Source organism: Buteo buteo, chromosome Z (genome assembly GCF_964188355.1).
Source record: "Buteo buteo chromosome Z, bButBut1.hap1.1, whole genome shotgun sequence".
Taxonomy (NCBI): domain Eukaryota; kingdom Metazoa; phylum Chordata; class Aves; order Accipitriformes; family Accipitridae; genus Buteo; species Buteo buteo.
In genome coordinates this window covers 64,349,410-64,368,412 of record NC_134204.1, presented here as the reverse complement: position 1 = coordinate 64,368,412, position 19,003 = coordinate 64,349,410, and the positions used below count along the sequence as shown (strand labels likewise).

Sequence of the window (19,003 nt, the reverse complement as noted above, 5' to 3'; positions counted from 1 at the left end):
CATGGAAAAAATTACTGCATGTGTAAAGACTAGTTAACTCTCTAAGTAAACTTGAGCTACTTAAATTTTCCCACATGAAATGTTACTGTTGCCACTTTGCCTTACAGATTGTATGTGTCCATACCAGAATCCTCAACTGTAGTTTTAATTTTTAACTTCAGCCTTTCGATTCCTTCCTGTTCATTCCCTGGGAGCCTCTGTAATACACTAGCTGACAGTTGTTCCACTTTTCCCCTGCTTTGTCTTTGCTTCTCTACTTCAAAGTCACATTGTCTCGACATGAGAAAACTAACATATGGGGGGGGTGCTTTTGGAGTCTGTGATATGTCTTCTGGGACAGGATGCAAACTTGTGAATTCATATGATGATCTAAGCTTACTGTATTCATAAACAAAGGAGTTAACCATTGATCCTCAAATGTATTTTGAACTAGGATACATAGTACAAAGAAACATCCAGTCTTTAAGTTAAAACTTCCAAGTGATGGGAAAATCAGTTCCACAAATTCATTGTTGCGGTGCTTAAATTCACCTTTTCTTTCTTTTTTTTTTTTCTTTCTTTTTTTTTTTTTTTAAATAAATGTCCCTTATTTCTAGACTGAACTTGCCTAGCTTCAACTTCCAGCCTGGGAAGATCTTGTTATGACCCTCCCACATAGATAGCCTTCTGTCAAGAGTATCTTTTATTCACATAAGTGCCAAAATACTCTGCTCAAATTACTTCTCAGCCTTCACTAAGCAGGCTAAGTAGATTAATGGCTTTAGAAATACAGACTTAAGAAGCTAAATGCATACACTTAAGTATACCAGACAATCCAGTTCAACTCCTGTAACTAAATTTCCCCATCATTATTTACCAGTATTATTTACATTTTTACTGTTGACAAAGGTAATTAATGATAAGTTTGCCTAACAACTAAATTTCTGTAAACCACATTGAATGAAACTGATTGTGCTTCTAACCTTCAGTTCACAAACAACTAGTTGAATAAATGAATGATTTTAAAGCTCATAAAAACCTTTCCAAGCCAGAGGGTTTTTAGGATATAGATTTTATTTTTGCATGGTTGGTGATTCCGAATAAGCCAGTGATTACCTGTGATTACTATATGCTGGTTGTAACTGTGCTACACCTGTGTGCATTGCTTACACTTAACCCAGACAGCAAATCTTTGGTAGGAACATAGATTCTCTTCTACAGAAAAAGTTAGTCTAAGTATGTGCCAAGGTTTGTGTTTCTATAATCTTTGTTAATACTGGATATAATACAAAGAGCATTATTTTTGGAGGATAAGGTAAGATACATCTGATATTTTTGTGACTAGAATATGTTTTTTTGTTTAAAAAAATAACTAAAAAAAAGTGATTTGTTCCTAGGCTGGCCACACAACAAGAAACTTCCGCCTTTCAGAGATGTTTACACAGTGAACAAGTTTAGAACTGAATTGTAATACAGAAGATGGCTGCATGAGCTCAGTATTCACCCATGAGGTGACCTAGGGCATGGCCAGCTCAACAGTGAGAACGTGATTCTGGGATGGGTGGGGTGTTCTTTTTGTTTTGGCAGTCTTTTGTTTGATGGTGGTTTTTTAAACCTATAATGTAAATTATGTTTTAGGACTATCTCTTTAAATGTTTTGTGGATGCTAGGTTTTCCTGAGTTCGGAAAATAACTAGACATTTTGTGGAAGAAACTTTTCTGAAGTGTTGTTAAACACAAAGAGCCTTCTGGTTCAGGATACCCATCAGCTTGCTTCTCATGGGAGGCTGGGAGCAAGTGCTGAAAGGAGGGTCACTGCACTTATGCCTTGTTCTTACACTTCTGCCCAGCCACTGTCAGAGCAGATGTTAAAGCAGAGGTCTATCCCCACATAGCAGTTGTTGTGTTACAGGAGTTGACAGTCCTGTCATAAATATCAGGGTGGCAGAAGACTTACACACAAGAACTAGCTCTCAGAATTGAGCTGCTTTCTGTGAATTACCAGTGTCTATCTTCTGTGGATCATGTTTATGGAAGAATATAAGCAGATGCAATTTTTTCAACCTCCAGTTGTGTATAGTGGATGAAAACCTTGTTTAACCTCGTCTTTCTTTAGGTATGTAGTCCCATGAAGCAGCATGCTAATAATGTTTCTTCAACAGGAGGAGATGGCTGAGCTCAAGGCACAGCTTTACCTGCTAGAGAAGGAGAAGAAGGCATTGGAATTGAAACTGAGCACTCGAGAGGCCCAGGAGCAGGCCTACCTCGTCCATATTGAGCACTTGAAGTCTGAAGTGGAAGAGCAAAAAGAGCAGAGAATGAGGTCTCTCAGCTCAACCAGCAGCGGAAGCAAAGACAAATTGGGCAAGGTCAGGAGTGAAACAAGTTTCCAAAATTGGTGTAAACACGATTTATTGTATCCCTCCCCTCCCTATAGCAGTCTTTAGGATGTTAATCATTCTCCTGTTTTGTCTATATGTACGTCTTCTTCTGTCTTCTCCAGTTTTTAGGTGGTTCTGTCCATGCTGTCACTTATGAGGACTTTGCAGAATTACTGTTAAGTCTGGTCTAAAATAAGGTTGTAATTTTGGGGAGGAGTACAACAAAGGCATTCTTGCCAAACATACAGACTACTGTGGTTGAACATGTTGTGTCTTGCCTGTTGCCACTCACTGGAAGCAGTGGAAGAGTCTAAGCAAAACACCATCCTCCCCCTACTCCAAACATAAAATATGAAAAAAACAGAGCAGTTAGAGCATTGTAATGACAGTCTCTTTGCTGCAGTCAGACAGTTTGTAATTATTTGATAATGAAGACACTCCTCTCCTTAGTATAATGCAAAATAAACAAATTTCTGCATTTACATCAATAATTTGCTTGAAGAAATAGTGATACCTAGAAAAACTTTAGTCCTGTTATTTTCGTACTGTGTCCCCAGAAAACCTCAGTAATACCTTTAAAAACAAAATCCAGAGCTAGTGTATCAACTACATCTTTCTTATTTGTTTCTGGCAAAGCGTCATCTGAATTGTTTGATCCAGTGCTTCTTTGTTTCAAGTGTGGTGTCAAAGTAATATAAGGCACCAGCAGTTACGCACATTACAGCAGAATTCTGCAGATCAGTGAGCTGTGGTGGTTTAGGAAACGTTTAGAAGGATTTGTGAAGTGTTAATCTGTTAGTCCATTTCTTGGTATGTTGGTACACTGCCATGTTGTTGTGACATTGTGATGTTTATTTTCCCTCCATTTTAAAAGTAGCTGCAAACTAAGAGGTTTTCAGAGTTTTCTGGTTAAGATGGTAAATAACTTCAACTTAGATGGCCTTTCCTCATTTCTCAGGAATGCAGTGATGGCACCACAACACCGTTAACACTAGCTGAGCTGAGACCATACAACGAGAGTGAACTGACTGCTGAACTGACAAATGCACTCAGGCGGTAAGCAGCTTCCTTTACCAGAGGCATGACTTGTTCTGTAGGTCCAGGGCACAGTTTAGCTCTGAGCCTTCGCTCTTACCTTAAAGTGATTTTACGAGCCATCACAGATGTTTCCTGTAAGAAGGAAAAGTATTGAAGTTCTTCTAACCTTTCCCTCTCTTTTGCTGTTGTTCTTCAGCTGATGAGAGTCCTGGAGCTGAATGGAGCTGAGCACCATTCTCCTTGAGGTTCTCTAAAATTCAGATTAACTGTATCCCTAAGAAACCCTGAAAATATCAGGAATGTCCATATTCAGGCAAGAATATGAGACACAAAAGTGACATGACTTGCTTGAGAGCATGCAGAAAACCTTCAGTGAAGACAGGAGTTGAAGTGTGATCTTTGGTAAGAAGGCTGGTCACAGATTAGAACTTGGGTAGGAGTTACAGGAGTAGGAATTGCAGTGATTTTGATGACTCAGATGCTGCATTTGCCTCCTGAGTATGTAAGTAGAGCCACAGTTCAATAACAAATGACATTGTTGTGTCAAGCATTAGCTTTCCAACAAGAGACAAAATTGATGTCTTGACAAACTGCTTTTATCAACAGCCAGGTTTTGAGCCAAAGCTTTCAGTACAGTTATACATTAACTAGGTATTTGTTTGTGCAGCAGTTTTTGCTGCACCAGCTATGTGGTAAACTTGATTACAAAGATATTCACTGTTTCAGTAGTTGCTTCAGTACTTGTTCCACCTCTTCTAAGACATGGCTATCTAATATCTAATCTGATTATTGTATTTAGAACCTGTCCAAAATGCTACTAAGAATTCTGTCTGGGAAGAGTGTATTTTCCTTTTCTGGTGTTTGCACCCTCTTTAATGGTGGAACATCCTTTTAGGCAGCTGCGGTGTTTCATTCCTGAAGTGCTTTTTTCATAGGTGCAACTTTGTAGTATGTCTAGGGACACTTAAGCCTGAAAGGCATTATGTAAAAATGTAAGATCATTACCACTGCAGAATCAATACATCTCATACCATTTGCTTAATAGTCTGGCAGTTGCTGAGTATTTAGTTTGCTTGATGCAGGAAACAAAATTCTGTGGTTAGAATAATCAAAACTGTCATTTGTGTGTGGGAGGATAAAACCCATCAACGAAGTCATTTGCATAAACATCGCATAGAGCCACTGGCCTCCTCCATACCCCCCCCCACTCCAGTCCCAGTGTGAGCAGCTTTGCTGGCATTTTATGTCTTCACTCAAGCTGCAGCTTTTTCCTGTTCTTGTTATTTGCTCCTGGATTTCAAGAAGATGCCAGTGACCTTAGTTAGCGGAGGCTTGAGTACAGTCATGAAATGTGGTTTGCTGACAACACAGAGAAAAAAACTTTGCCCTATCTACTAGGCCTTAAGTTGATTAGCATGGATTTCCAGCCAGGGGCCTAGCAAGTACAGTTTGTCAGGCAGAAATGGGGAAGAAAAATAATCGGATTAAACTGTACATAAATTTTGAAGTGAAGACTCTCTGTGTAATGGGAATACTACTGTACTAAATGTGATTGCTACTGCCAGTGGGGCTCAAGCACAGTTGCAGTGAGCTATGTGGACAGGGTATTTTTCTCCCTAATCAGTGTGCCAGCCAAATCAGGCTGAGTGCTTAGTCTCCTTATCCTGAAGTCTTCTCTCTGAAAGTCTGTAGAAGGTCTGTCTAGCACATAGAGAAAGCTCTCTGCAACCTGTTTGGCCACAGCTATGCTAAAAAATACCAGCAGTTCCTAACTGCTGTCCTGGATGAATGAAGCCTCAGATATCACAATGAAATTTATACCATTGTGGATCCACAAAAGAATTTTAAAAATAATCAAAGTGCGTTTTCCTCCCTGCAAGTGCTACATCAGTGCAGAATGGTCTGAAGTGACCTCTGGTCTGAAGACATCCTCTGGGGACAAAGTGAATTTAACTCTTAGCGCTTAGCATGTGCCAGTCTCTCAGAGCTGTTCCCACTTGTATGGGAAAACAAGTCCTGGCACTGTGAGTGAACCAGGAGAGAAACATTCAATCCTGGTGACTCCCACTAGCACCCTCCTCACCCACCAAAGTAGTAGGACCAGAATTCAAAATAAAAAGTATTTTGTCCAATAACCATGTTTTCTGGGGGGCAGGAGAGTGATGTGAAACAAGTGAATATCACACACTGAATCTGTGGTCTAGAGGCAATATTTAAATACCAACATTCAGGAGTATTTCAGTGCTGGTTGCAGTTAGTGCACACATCCAGCAATTGGACCTGTGTGCTGTCACTCCAGGCAGTAGACATTGGTGCAAAGGACAGCAGCTGCAAGGATAGGAACAAAAATCCATTTGTTTTTGGGTCCTTCTGTTTGTCGGAGAATGTCATATCAATCAACAACCCTGCTTGCTGCCCCCTCCCCATCCTGTCTTCACAGAGATGAAAGCCCTGGCAGCTCCCCCCTCTGCTGCTTTCCCATTAACTGTCCTTCTGTTGCTGCAGAACTGTCAGGTTCTTCTCAGTTAATTGAAATAGAGTGAAACCCCAATAAAACAGCAGGAAGCAGTTACAGTTTGGATTTTGGTGTGGTTTGGAAGCATTTATTTGTTCATAGTCTGCAAATGGCTTTGCAGCAGAACAGTCTCATCCACAGAGGTAGCCTGTCTTCTCTCTGCAGATGTGATTTTCTCATAAATCTGGAATCCAGCAGTGTGTTGTGAAGCTCCCCAAGTTGTCATTGGTACTGCCTATCAGCAGAAATTCAAGGCAGGAGCAATTCTTCATTTATTGTTTGATAACATATTTGTTCCAGTAGGACTCGGGGCTTCCTGTAGCAGTGTTCAGCATTAAAACCCATCTTAGGGACTTTCCACAGAAGTCACTTTTGTTTTCCATGACCACTATGCTAACTAGGAGAAATGTAAATTATCTGCAAGTTCCATGTTGTAAAAGTTACATCTAGGTTACCAAACTTCTGGTATTGCAGGCTAAGGCCACTAATTTAGAGACACATCCTGTTCCAGCCAAGCATAAATACTTTCTGCCATAGTCTTTCGCAATTTTGTTTTCCCCTTTCTCCTTTTTTGATGGAATGATGGAATATTTCAGTGGACATGAAGCCTCTTGAGTTTTTTCTTGAGTTTGACACATGCATAAATGAGCTTGTTGGCACAAAGTGCTTTATTCTTGGGAGGGCAAAAATGTATTCCCAGCAGCCTCATGACCTGGGCCTGGCACTGGTACCTCAATGATTGTGCCAGAGGCTAGGTTTATGAGAGAGGATCTGGTTGAATACCCCAAAATCAGGCACATTACACAGTCCCTGAGGGAGACCTTAAAATGACATCTTCCTTGCTGGTGTGTTCTGCTCTGTTGCAGCAGGGGAAGGGAGCACTGTAGATGACTTGTATGAGTTTATAACTTAGCAGGCACATACCAGGTTATAAGTGCATTAGAGATGGTAGGAAGGAGACAGTAAGAATAATGCCAGACAGGAAGCGCTCTTGCTTTAGCAGGGTGATAGTAATGGTCATACAACTAATGTTTTTTTCCCGCTAAATTCTTTCATTCTGTGAGAAATGGCCAAGCTGGCAAGACTGAAACTAATTCCTCTCCCCAGGCCTTATTAGAAATGCTTTGATTGTTGAGGTCCTCCTGCAGTCTCTCCTTGTATTTGCAGTTGCTGATAGCTTTTCTGTCTGCATAGGGTTGTATTTTGTATATGTATTTAAGACAATCCTTTATAAGCATTAGGATATTTGGGCAGGAAGGATCTGACAATACTAGGTAAGGGCTATGGCAGACAAAACACTTTGTAACTAGACTGACTGTTCAGACCTCAGATAGGTCATCAGTTGGCACAAAGTTATGGTCTCTGATGGCTGTGCAGGGTTACATGAATTGTGTCAGTCTAGATGTGTTTCAGTATCTCCCTCACAAAAGGGTGACTTTCCATCTGGCAGCACAACAAAACAGCTGTATATTGACCACATCTGATGACTTTTGAACTGAGAGATAACCTAGTAAGTGATGCTACTAATGGAGAAGTCACCATGGAGAGGGAAAAGGGTGGTAATCAGGACTGGCAAACTTCTTTTCCTCTTAACAAAAAGTATATTTTGCACAGAGCTATGGTCCTGCCTCTCTGGAAGTGGAAACTGCAGGTATTTCTAGTAGAACATAGAAAATTCATGCTATTGCAATAGCTTCTGTGTGTCTTTTGAGACACAGTAATGTTCTTTGCCAGTCTTAAGTCCTTATACGTGTCCAAAGACTGCAACCTTCTGTTGTGCCAAAACTGCTTGTTTTGAGAGAGTAACTGTTTCAACAGAAAGCTGTGCATGGCAGTGACTATTTCCTGAAACTATGTCAGCCAGAGATGAATCAAGCCACCTCCTTTATTTTAAATTTCCACAAACTTTATGTGACAACATCTTAGCTTATTATGTTTTCAAGGGCCACCGTTACTTTCATGATAGCAGGATCAAGGAGTAGGTAGAAGCATCTCTGAAATTCAGGCCTATCTTGACTGTCAGTAAGGCTAAGTCTTGGAAATGAAAGAGAAGCACCTAAAACACATCATATTGTAATGATTCAGGTTTAAAATGGCTCAGTAAAATCAGTAAAATCTTCTCTCTGGCCGAAGTACAGGATGAACATACACTGGATAAAAGTGGGGGGAGGGAGGTGGAGGTTGGTGTTCAGGAGCTACTGATGAGTTTTTCCAGTACATTGTTGGCTGCTTTTTGTCAGTTACATTTGCTTATTTCTGTTCTCTCATTATCACGTCCATTAAATGGGGAGATGACGCAACTCTGGGACATTTGAAAGCCAGAGACTGGCATGGATTGCAGTCATTGCAAATTTTGGGGATCTCTGTCTTTTTTATGACCATGCAGTCTTGTGCTGTGATTTCCCTTGGCTGCCTGAGGGGTTCAGGAGGCATGGCCTGCCCCTGGAAATCCCCACCACCACGAGCCCCACTGAGAGAAACCTTCGTGCGGGAACAGAAGTGACTCATGGTGATACAAGGGACAGATTCCTCAGAAGCGCCTCGGGTAGCTGTTTTTTCTACATGCATCACAGATAACTGTCATTTTTCTTCTCCTCCAATTTTGACATGGAATAAGTAGTTCTCCTTACCACTGCATGGATATCTGAGCTGCTGAGCTGCTGTGCACCTGGATATAATCATCACAGGGAGCTCCAAATAACTCCAGGTTTGGAGAGCTTCCAGGCTGGGCTGGCAAAGCTGGTTGGGAGGTTTGAGGTGTGAGTGCGGCAGGCATGCTGCTGCCTCCCTCCAGGCCTGTTCTCCCTTTTTGCTGCCAGTCCGTTGTTTCCAGGACCACACCTGGCCTGTCTCCCCACTGCCGGTGGTGTAACACATGCCTGTGGTACTGTCTGGTTTTTGAGATCTGCTCTAAGCATCTGACAATCAGCAAAAAAACCAGTCCAGTATCTTAACACCAGCAAAGCATTTTTTAAAGCACTCTCTGTCTTCTCTGTGATCAGAAAGGGCTACCTTTGCACAGGTAGCAGGCAACACAGGTATTCTTAAGCCCACTGATGCCTGAGGAGGTGAGACAGGAAGATGAGGCATTTGAAGAGGGTGATTTTAAGACTCATTTGGTATTTGCGTAGTGTTGTTTTGTTGCCTTTTGGAAAAAGTTCTATTATATATTAGTTGTTTTCCTTAGCAGGCCAACCCAGTCCAGTGAGGCAGGCATGCATTCAAATAGGCTTGGGGATTCTGTATGCCAGTCTGATGTTAAGAGGTTAAAGTGCTGATGAAAAGAGAATTTGTCTGCATTCCTTTTAAATGTCCAGCTGTTACATCCTGAGAGAAGAAGAGTCAAATGCCTAGAAAAAATCATGTGTCACCCTGTTCAGCTGGAACTGGAAAAGGCAGAGAGGGGAGTGAGGGAACATGCCAGGCTTAAAATTAACAGGAGGATATTAGGAAAGGGACTAGCAGCGAAGGGTGGGAGGGACGTGTGTGCTTCCTCTTCAAAGCAGGGACCATGCAGAAAGCTAGGGGCCATGCAGGAGGTGCTTCTCTTCCCTCCCCTCCCCAAACCCCATGTCCCCGGGGGCTGGCCAGCCTGCACAGGTACCTACACCTGGGAAACCTCGGGCCTCTGCCCCCCTGGCTGCTGCACCAGGGCTTTGTGCATGTGAAGCTCGGGAGCAGATGCTGGGCTGAAGCTAATGGTGCCACTCCAACAGGGGAGCCAGACTTTGAAAGGGGTCTGCTTGTAGCAGGCAGTGCTCCCTGGGTGGGTAAAAGGATGTTCCTAGGGACAGCAAGACGTAGGATAATCAGGCCCCAAAGGCCCCTGACTCCTCTGCCCGGCTGTGGGAAACTTTGCCTCCTGATTTGGAGAGACGTCATTACTCCTCTTTGGCTCCAGATTTGGCAAGAGCTGTGGGTGCTCCTGACCCCAGGGCAGAGGGTTGATGGCTTGTGCTTTCACAAGGCAGGGAGTTAGCTGGGTACACTCCAGGCCAGGGGCAGAAAAATCACCTTTCTGTGTGCCAGGGAAGAGCAGCTCCTTGTTTGCAGCACTGGGGAATTCTCAATGAAATGAGCAAGGGCAGAAAATCTGCTTGGGAAGACTTCTGGCATATGAAACCTGAACATGTCTGGAAAAGCCCAGACAGGAGGGAAAATACAAGGTGCGCAAGATCTTGCTTACATTATTCTGGGCCAAACATGGTGTCATTGTGTAGAGGCCAAATTGACAGAAACTGCAGAAATGTACCCGATGTTAGACAGTTTCCTTTACGGCTCTGGCAGAATTCCCTGCGCTCTGCAGCGGTAGCCTTCAAACCAGAGAAAACATTAGGCCCTGTCCGCTTGCCTTCCTATGCAAACCATCCTGTAAGTCTGAAACAAAAAGCCCTTGAAAACAACTTAGCGACTGCCCACTGAGTGTTTTGATTGTGAAAATACAAAACAAAAGCCTTTGCTGCTGGCATATTAGGCATTTCACTGAAAATAGTGGGTTTAGCCATGTTGGAGTAGGCTGTAGGCCTCCGAATACATTTATTCTGAGCTTTTCCTTGGAAAGGGAGCAGTCAGGGATTTCCCCAGCTGACTTCTCGAGTGCCCCAGAGCAGAGAGCCCTTGTGTAGGAAGCGAACCATGCCCTTAGATCATAAACTTGTTCCCCCTTCTGAGAATACATGCTCATTTCCTCGGTGTGCACGAGGTGCAGCGGCTGTGTTTTCCTCAGCTCCAGCAGCACTAGCCAGTTGGAAGAGGAACTGTTAGGAGCAAAAGCTGTGCTGACTTTCATGGCCCAGTTGACTTGTGACTTGGGGCTCACAGAAACTGTGTTCTCACAAAAATACTTGCTTCTGCTTCCCTCTTCTCATCAAAATACACATATAAATGCTTTCTCAGGATCTATACTGGTCCATATTACAGCCCTGGGGCACAATAGCAGTGTGAGTTTGGCATGTAAGCTTCTGTGCAAGTTTGCTCTTCAGACTCTGGAATACTGTCCAGCAGCAGAAGGCTGTGCCACAGCCTTATAGTGATCCCTATCAGGAGGATGTTCCTATGGTTGTCGCATCAAATGCAATTCCATCCCTGGTTCGCAGCTTTGATGTTCTCATCCTGGAAAAATGCTGCATATGACCAGGACTGTTGTTTTAAAATATTCTGTCTTATTACGCCTGTAGTGGCTGATTCTTCATATCCTGCTGATTTATAATAGCAATCAGGAAAGCGAAGTGGTGCTAGAAATCCCATAAAGACAGCTAACCCTGTAATGCATTAAAGGAATACAGATAGCACCTCAGGATTCATTATTACTCCCATTCACTGCCCAACTGAGCAATCAGTTTTGGAGAGACACAGATAAGGACAATTTTTTCTGTCCAAACTGAGGTAATTAGTGATAGAAATGGAGAGAAGTAGGAAGAGTTAGCATTATGAGGCATGGGATTTTTACAAAGGGATAGAGCATTTGCTGGCCAGCCAGTAAGGTACAGCTCTGAGGTCTCTCATCTGCTACTAAAATAGAACGTGCAGCACTCCAGGGAAAACCTTACATGTTTTTTGCATGTAATAGTCATTAACCAAGTGTATATGCATCTCCATTTCCCAGACTAAAGCAAGGTATTTACTGTGCCTTTACTGTCGCTGCTGTGTCTTGTCTACTCAGCTGTTGCTTGTCTATGAAATGCCACTTGAAGTGAAGATATTTAGATAGGCATGTTTTAAATCGGGAACAGTAAGTGTAGAAGTAGATCCCTATGTGTTGTTTCTGTAAGATTTTGGGATGTTTCAGCACATGCAATCAAACTGCCCATTGCTTTCCCTGTGATTAAAGTGGGAGTAGGCACTAACTAGTGCTGTTTTCACTGACTTCAAGACATGAAGAAAAGCCAAAAGAACTGTTGTGGATCAGTGCTCAGGGAATACATGTGTTTTACTAGTATGAGTGTAAATTTGAGGCATCTTTAGATTTGAAGGATTACCCACCGTTAACTATTTAGCTAGGTGGTTCAGAACTAGCATCTGAAAGTTGTTGAGCCTAGCCTGTGGAGGCCCAGGGTGCTTACCACTCCACTGGCTCTGTATCTTTGGCAAGCAGCAAGACAAGGATGTTACAGGCCAAACGTAAAGAAATACCTCTTGATGTTTAGCTGAGTTCTGACTGAACATGACTGGTTGCAAGGTGTAAGCGCAAAACCAGGCAAAAGGTGATATAATAGTTTTATCAGGTAACAGTCACCATAGCAACCAAGCTTTACCATGCATGACAAGTTCCTCCAAGTCTTTCCACTGCATTTCTTTTCCATGCAGCTTTTGTTAGAGCAGGTGTGTTAAGGACTTCAGCTGCAGTAAACCTGTGGCTCCACAGGGTTTTTCCCCATGGGACTGTGTGCAGTGTTTTCCCAGCTATACCTTTTCTTGCATGTAATGTTAAATAAGCCTCACATGATTTTGTTTTCTCTCCCCATCCAAATACTGTGAATGTTTATTCCACTGGACTTGCTGTTCACACTAGGTCGCAGTGCTGGGCACGGTGCTACCGAGCCTTCCCAGAGCCTCTGGCTGTGGCGTTCTTTGGAGCAGACAAGCACCAAATTACCCTACTCTGTTCTGTCATATTAGTAGTGCCACACACATGTTAGGTAATAGGTCTGGCCTTGGGGGGGGCATGTTCCTGTTTTCTTTGCAGAACGCAGATTTTGACTGTAGACTGTGCTGAGTCTTTCTGACTGCTGGGGGAAAAGATTGTGTAATTTGAAAACTCTGCGTATGTTACTTCAATGAAAGGACATATAAAGAATACTGATGATTCTTCATCAACAAGGCCCCTCTTATGTCCTTTTTAATTTGGCCAGTAAACCAGCGTCTGCAGTGTGTTGGGATAAACTGCTAACTTGGAATATTTCCCTGGCTGACTTTGTGAAAGCCCTTCTGTTGCTGAAGCTGGGCACAGTGGAACATGCCACATATGCTGTCCTTGCCTCTAGTTATAAAATGCTGCCGTTGCCGGGCCAGCCTCGGAACTGCAGGCTTGTGAGCTGGGTTTCAAGGAGCATCCGTGTTGTCTGTGCAGAGCTGGGGAAGCTTTCACAAACTTCAGGGTATTCATTCGCCTGAGTGGGCTTATGTGGGAGCTAGTGGTAGTCTTGTTATTGAGACAAAATCCAGTCTACTCAGCACTGCGCCAAAAGCAGGAGGGAAAGGCAAATCACTGCAAAGCGGTTCTAGGCAGCAAAGCACAGACAAATGTCTTCATACATGGAAAGGTCCCAAGTGTAAGGTTCGACACTGGAAAATCTAACTTTGTCCTGGTTTAGTCCAGCTCTACATCACTCTTATCCCCCTGTTTTTATTTTCCAATCTAATGTTTTTCTCTCTGGGCTGTCTATGCTGTGAGGATGGGTCACAGAGAAAGGCTCCTGGGTCTCCACATCAGCATCCTTGCACAAGAGGTGGGACAGTCCCATGTCTGTACAGGAGCAGGCTGTGGGCAGCCATTGCCTCTGCAGCAGGGAGCTCCCCGGGAAGAAGCACCCCCCCTCATGAAACACGCTCGCCTGTGCTGGAAGCGCTTTTTAAAGCCAGCCTGAACCCCAAGCTGTAATGCTTACCCCTCCACAGAACTTCTGCCTTGTTCACTTTTTCTTTCCCTCACAGAGATATTTGTAATGTAAAAATAATCATAAGGTACCGTACTTCCATTTTGGCATGCTTCATGTAATTAGTTTTTGATTCATAATTGGCATTTTAAACCTCACTACTGTGGCTTATTTGAAAGAAGAAGAGTACCTCATAACAGAAAATGCCTGTGCTCTCTCTTCTTCTGTATTTCTTGTGCTTGCCCTTTTCTGTCTGTACTCCCATCTCTTGTTCTTAACTTTTTCTGTTTCCTGCTGGCACATGGACTGGCCTTGCTGATTGCTCCTTAAGAGCAATCCTGGTATGGTATTTTTAATTAAAATTCCTATATGGTTACTATGATGTTTGATTTCCCTTGGTAGTTTTCTTTGCTATCTATCTCATTCAAGACACAGTAGCTGGTACGTGCCAGGTTATTCTTAAATTTTTATTTATGTATCTTTGAGATTATTTCTTAGTGTGATTCATACAAGACCATGATCCACCAGAGAAGTTTGTTTTGTTTTCTGTCTGCTGCATCTCTGATCCTATATTCTAAAATGGTGAATATTATAAAAATCAATCTGTGGAAAAGTTTAATGTAGGAGCTACCTCCTGTATTACCCAAGTGCTAGTAAGGAAAATATTTTCAACCTGTCAACCCAGCACAGGACAAGCATCATGCACTTGCAAGCTGAAGTGTTATTTCTGTTTTGAAAATAGTTTTCTCCCTCCTTTTCTCCTGATCCAGGGAGAAGAAACTGAAAGCTAGAGTGCAAGAGTTAGTGAGTGCTTTGGAGAGACTCACGAAGAGCAGTGAAATCAGACATCAGCAGTCTGCAGAATTTGTTAATGACCTTAAAAGGGCAAACAGGTAAAGGATCTACCAGCAGATGGCTGCACCATTGATTTTTTTTTGCCGTGTCCCGGTAATCCTCCCCCTACCGTAATGAGCCATTTCTGGATCCTTGCATTCACACGTGTTGGCTCTTTAAGGTTATAGTTAGAGATGGGGGAAGTGCAAACCTCCCATGTAGGACACTGAAAACTACACAGGTAAGAACAGAGTGGGGGAAAAAGGTTAATCTTAACTGAGTTACTAGTAAATGCATTCTTACTGAAACAAACAAAATCCTCCACTTAGCCAGATTTATGAATGTTATTTTGTTTAAAATTGCTCCCTTTTCTTTGGCTCCAGCCTCTTTATTAATCAACTGTCTTCGATAATCACGCTTAAATTTTATTGCTCACTCTACGTAGATTTTTCTGGCACTGTGTTTGGGTGGACTGAGAGTATGGAGGACTGTAGCTGCCCATGCTGCAAGGAACCTATTGCTTACAATGTAGTTTTCATTAATAAATTATACTTGAAAGCCCTTGTGGTGAGGAAGAGTACCCATCTCAAGCTTTCCTTCTGAGTCAGGGTGGAGGCACAGAAGATACTTAGCAGCTGACAAATTAGCACAAGATGCTATCCTCCGAATATAACTTATTTTTTAAATGAAAAATGCAAAATCAGTGCTGGATTTTGTAAGCAGATTCTGGCTGTGCCATGTTTTTGTAAATCATTACACATTTAATGTTGTGGTACCGACTCACAAACAGTGCTTTGCAAGGTCATCATCAGCAACCTCTGTCTAGCTGGTTCTTTGAACCATGTTTAAAAATGTTTTCAGTAACCAGTTTACTGGTAAAGGTGTGTACTTGCCCCAGAAAAGATACAGAGATTAGCATTGATCTGGGTTTGGATCAATAAGGTTTGCATCTAAGGCGTTTTAAAGTACTAGTATTTCAGAAAGATGATCGGTACCCAAATTTTGGGGTGCCCTGAAGGTGGGGGTTTGGGGTGGATTTTTGTAGCACTTTTACTTACTTGCTATGAACAAGCCTTTTTGAATGACTTTGTATTGCCTTGTATTTCTAACAGCAACTTGGTAGCAGCTTACGAAAAAGCAAAGAAGAAGCATCAAAATAAGCTGAAGAAACTGGAATCGCAAATGATGGCCATGGTGGAGAGACATGAAACACAAGTAAGGATGCTCAAACAAAGAATAGCTTTACTAGAAGAGGAGAACTCTAGACCACACACCAATGAAACTTCACTTTAAATGCATCTCTTTCAAAGATGCTTAGTGCCATTACAAATTTCTTTCTTTTGGAGGCTGACTTTTAGGTAGCTTCAAACACTAAAAGCTCTGACTGTCAACGCTGACATACTTAAGCACCTTCTCTGGGATCCCAGAGAGGTGCCATGGGGATAATGTAAGTGTTAACCTTAAGGACTGTTTCATAATGTAAAATGGCAGTGCCTGAATTATCATGCTATAATTATGTACGTTGTCTGTGTCATTATGTCTATATTCATACAGCTTCTATTAAATTTTATGTTTGTCCCATGGGTGACAATGTCATATAGCAAAATAATTCATGTTAAGAGGGTTCAATTTGGGAAGTTTGGAGATAATAATTAGAGAGTTTTCCCCATCCCTCAGCTCCCTCTGCACACAGCTCTGTATTGTACCCTCAAGACTTGCAGAGTGGGGATATGGTAGGCTTGCTTGATTTTTTGCACCGTACTTGCAGTACTGTCGCTCACAGTGCAGATCAGGTAGGAGAACTCCTGTTGATTTGGGAAAAAAACAAGAAACCCTAGTTGCATCTTTGAAAATTACGATAACAGTGTATTTCTTACAGTTTGTAAGAGGACGAAAGGCCATGAGTTTCACCATGCCAGATAGATTGTGCCAAGGTTGGGTAAGAAGTTACAGGAGACCTCCTGGTATTTATATTGCATGGTGTTTGCAATTATGTTGTGAAACAGTTCGTTTTTCTTGTTAATACATTATAGCCAAGGTTTTCTTTAAGAAGCTGGGCCATGTTTGTCATGTGTATAGTGCTTATTATGGCTTTCTGTGATCGAGAGGTAGACTGTCTTCTTTTTATACCTGTTTTGACCAAAAAAGGTACTTACTAGAAATGTACCTATTTAATATTGAATACATAGGCACAAAACTATAAATGTGTAGGTGTATGGATATACAGCCACAAACAGAATGTGAATGGTGAAGTCTTCATATGGCTTCTTAGGTTAGTTTTCGTTACTGCTAACATTCTCTTCTTTTGTTTAAGTCACATCATGTTACTGTATTATCAAACTGAATAAATTGAAAATGTTGGCCTATTATGGTAATGAACACTAAGCAAAGCATGCCAATCAATCAAGCTGATTTCTCTAGGGAGCAAAATACAGGAGTCTGCCATAGCACCTTTCATTCAGAATTTGCTTCTTTGTGACCGAGTATGTAAAAAGCTTCCACATTTGTTTTAACATGCCAAATTAGAGTCCATTAGCCTGTTATGGTGTTACACCTCTAATCTGTATTTTTTTAGGCTCTGTTTTCAAGTGAATCTGATTTCAGGAGTTGTTTATTCTTTTTGCTTTACCTGTTGTGTTGCACCTCAAGTTTTATTAGTGTATTTAGAATTAGGATAACTTCTCTCATTTATTCCTCCAATTACTACTACTACTAAGGAAATATTTTTAGAGGACTTGAACCATTTTTGTCTACTCCTGGGTTAGGCCAGGCAGCCAAAAGTGTTGTGGGAATTTGCGTTCAGAATATGGCATTACTGTTAAGTCTTGGTTACACCTGAAACTGTAGCAGTTGGTGTTCATGACATCTCTTATTACTGTAGCTGCTATTTTCTTCTTTCTTAGGGTAGTGATTCCTACTCTGGAGTCTGACACATCAGCTGCAAAGCCAATATCGTAAGTGACTGATTGCAATAGCAAATGAAAACAATGCTGATTTCAAAATTAAGTTGTAGGTAGTGATGCCCTGGGATTAGTTTTGATCAGTCCTATTTCTCAAGATAATTGCACTTCTTAATTTATAATGCAAATGGAAATTTTTGCAAACCAATCTGTTGAAGGAGCAGGCACACTGATTTCTTACGGTCTTTATGGTTTTGCCAAGTATCTGTCTATGGTGTTTCCCTTTTCTGGCCACCAAGTTTCTCACCAACAGGAATGTGGGGTTTTGCTGTAAGCTTCACAGCTGGTCACACTTGTTTCTGAAGAAACACAAAGAAAATTATCCACTGTGTACTGTGGCAAAAATGCAGTTGCAGGTTTGCCTTCTTGCATCTGAAATACCCATGTAACTTGAGGTCATCTCAAACTGTCCATGTGAAATACCTTTCGCTTAAGGTGACTAGAAACCACTGCTGCACTGGCTTTCCTCTTGTGTTCATTTTTTTCTATTTCTTGGTAGCTAGAGAAGCCACTAAACATAATAAAACGAAGCTTAAAGCATTTGAATTTAAACCTGTCTTCAAAGGAAAGATACAAATTAAGAAAGCATAAAATGCACCTGGGTTTAAAGGCATAAAAAGCTGCAGTGGCCCTCGGTGCCTTTTTCAGGTCTAACGAGTTGCTGATTCTGCATAAACTGAATGCTGTTTTACTACATCTACTGCATATGTTCCCTGGCAACTGTGCTCTAAAAGTGTTTTAGAATAAATTATAAATCATCAGTAAATGTAAGCCACTCGCCCTTTCTTCCCATAGGGCTTGTAGATGAAAAATCTAGACTGGTATCATACAGCCTCAGCAGTAGCTACAGTTCACCAGACCACCAGTTATTTTGCCTAAACAAGCAGCTACTGCTTCATTTGTTGGCATACTGGAAAAGACTAATAGGGAAGTGGCAAAAGGTTTACTCTTACTGTGAAAATATTAACAATTAGCTGCAGTTCCAGTGTACCTGTTAAAATGGCACCAACCCTGAAGATAAATACCAAAAAATCACCTCCTTTTACGCAACTGTTTGAAATACCAGCACACCAGCCTATAGACAAGTGCACAAATCACCTTGAGTCACAGCAACCTAACTCACTTAACACTTGTTGCAGAAACAGTACATTTGCAAAGCAAGAAAAAGAGGTGGTTCTCGCCAAAGAACCCAAGTTGTTCACTCGTTAATTAATCTTAGGGTGTTGGGTTTTTTTTAAGTCATCAGAGTGCATGAAACTTTGTCTTTCACAGTGTTTTCAGAAAAAAAGTACTTTTTTTCCTAACCAAACGTATAAATCTTCACCAGCCTGAATGTACTGTTAGCTATTGCAAAGCACATGTGACTACATTTGCATTAATGTCAGTATTGTTCCACTGGTTTTATTAGGATTTTCTCCTCCTTTAATACTGTACCATGCATTGTAATTTTAGAAACTTTTCACATTACTGAATTAGCTTTAAATGTGTTGCTGCTTTTTAGTTTCCTAGCTGCTGTAAAATAGCTATTTTGTGTTTATTTGATATAGAATTGTAAAAACTGCATTTATTTATACAGAGACATTTATAATACTTATTTTACAAATGTTCTTATATTCTGAATAAATTTCTAATGCTGTTTCTTTGCCTTGGGGGTTGCTTTACCATATCTTGCCATCTTATTGTTAAATGGATCTACTTAAA

General features: G+C 41.6%; 1 protein-coding gene across 4 annotated transcripts in view; it reads left to right on the top strand.

Annotated features, from left to right (window-relative positions):
• Positions 1-18,940, top strand: part of MCC (MCC regulator of Wnt signaling pathway) — a 225,439-nt gene extending 206,499 nt beyond the window's left edge. For all 4 annotated transcript variants that reach the window (XM_075020639.1, XM_075020640.1, XM_075020641.1 and 1 more), the window contains 4 exons: positions 2,142-2,348; positions 3,319-3,416; positions 14,279-14,401; positions 15,455-18,940. In XM_075020639.1, the coding sequence (XP_074876740.1) occupies positions 2,142-2,348; positions 3,319-3,416; positions 14,279-14,401; positions 15,455-15,635 (609 nt within the window). In that variant the 3' untranslated portion in view covers positions 15,636-18,940. The remainder of the gene's footprint in view (positions 1-2,141; positions 2,349-3,318; positions 3,417-14,278; positions 14,402-15,454) is intronic.
• Positions 18,941-19,003: the final 63 nt, after the last annotated feature.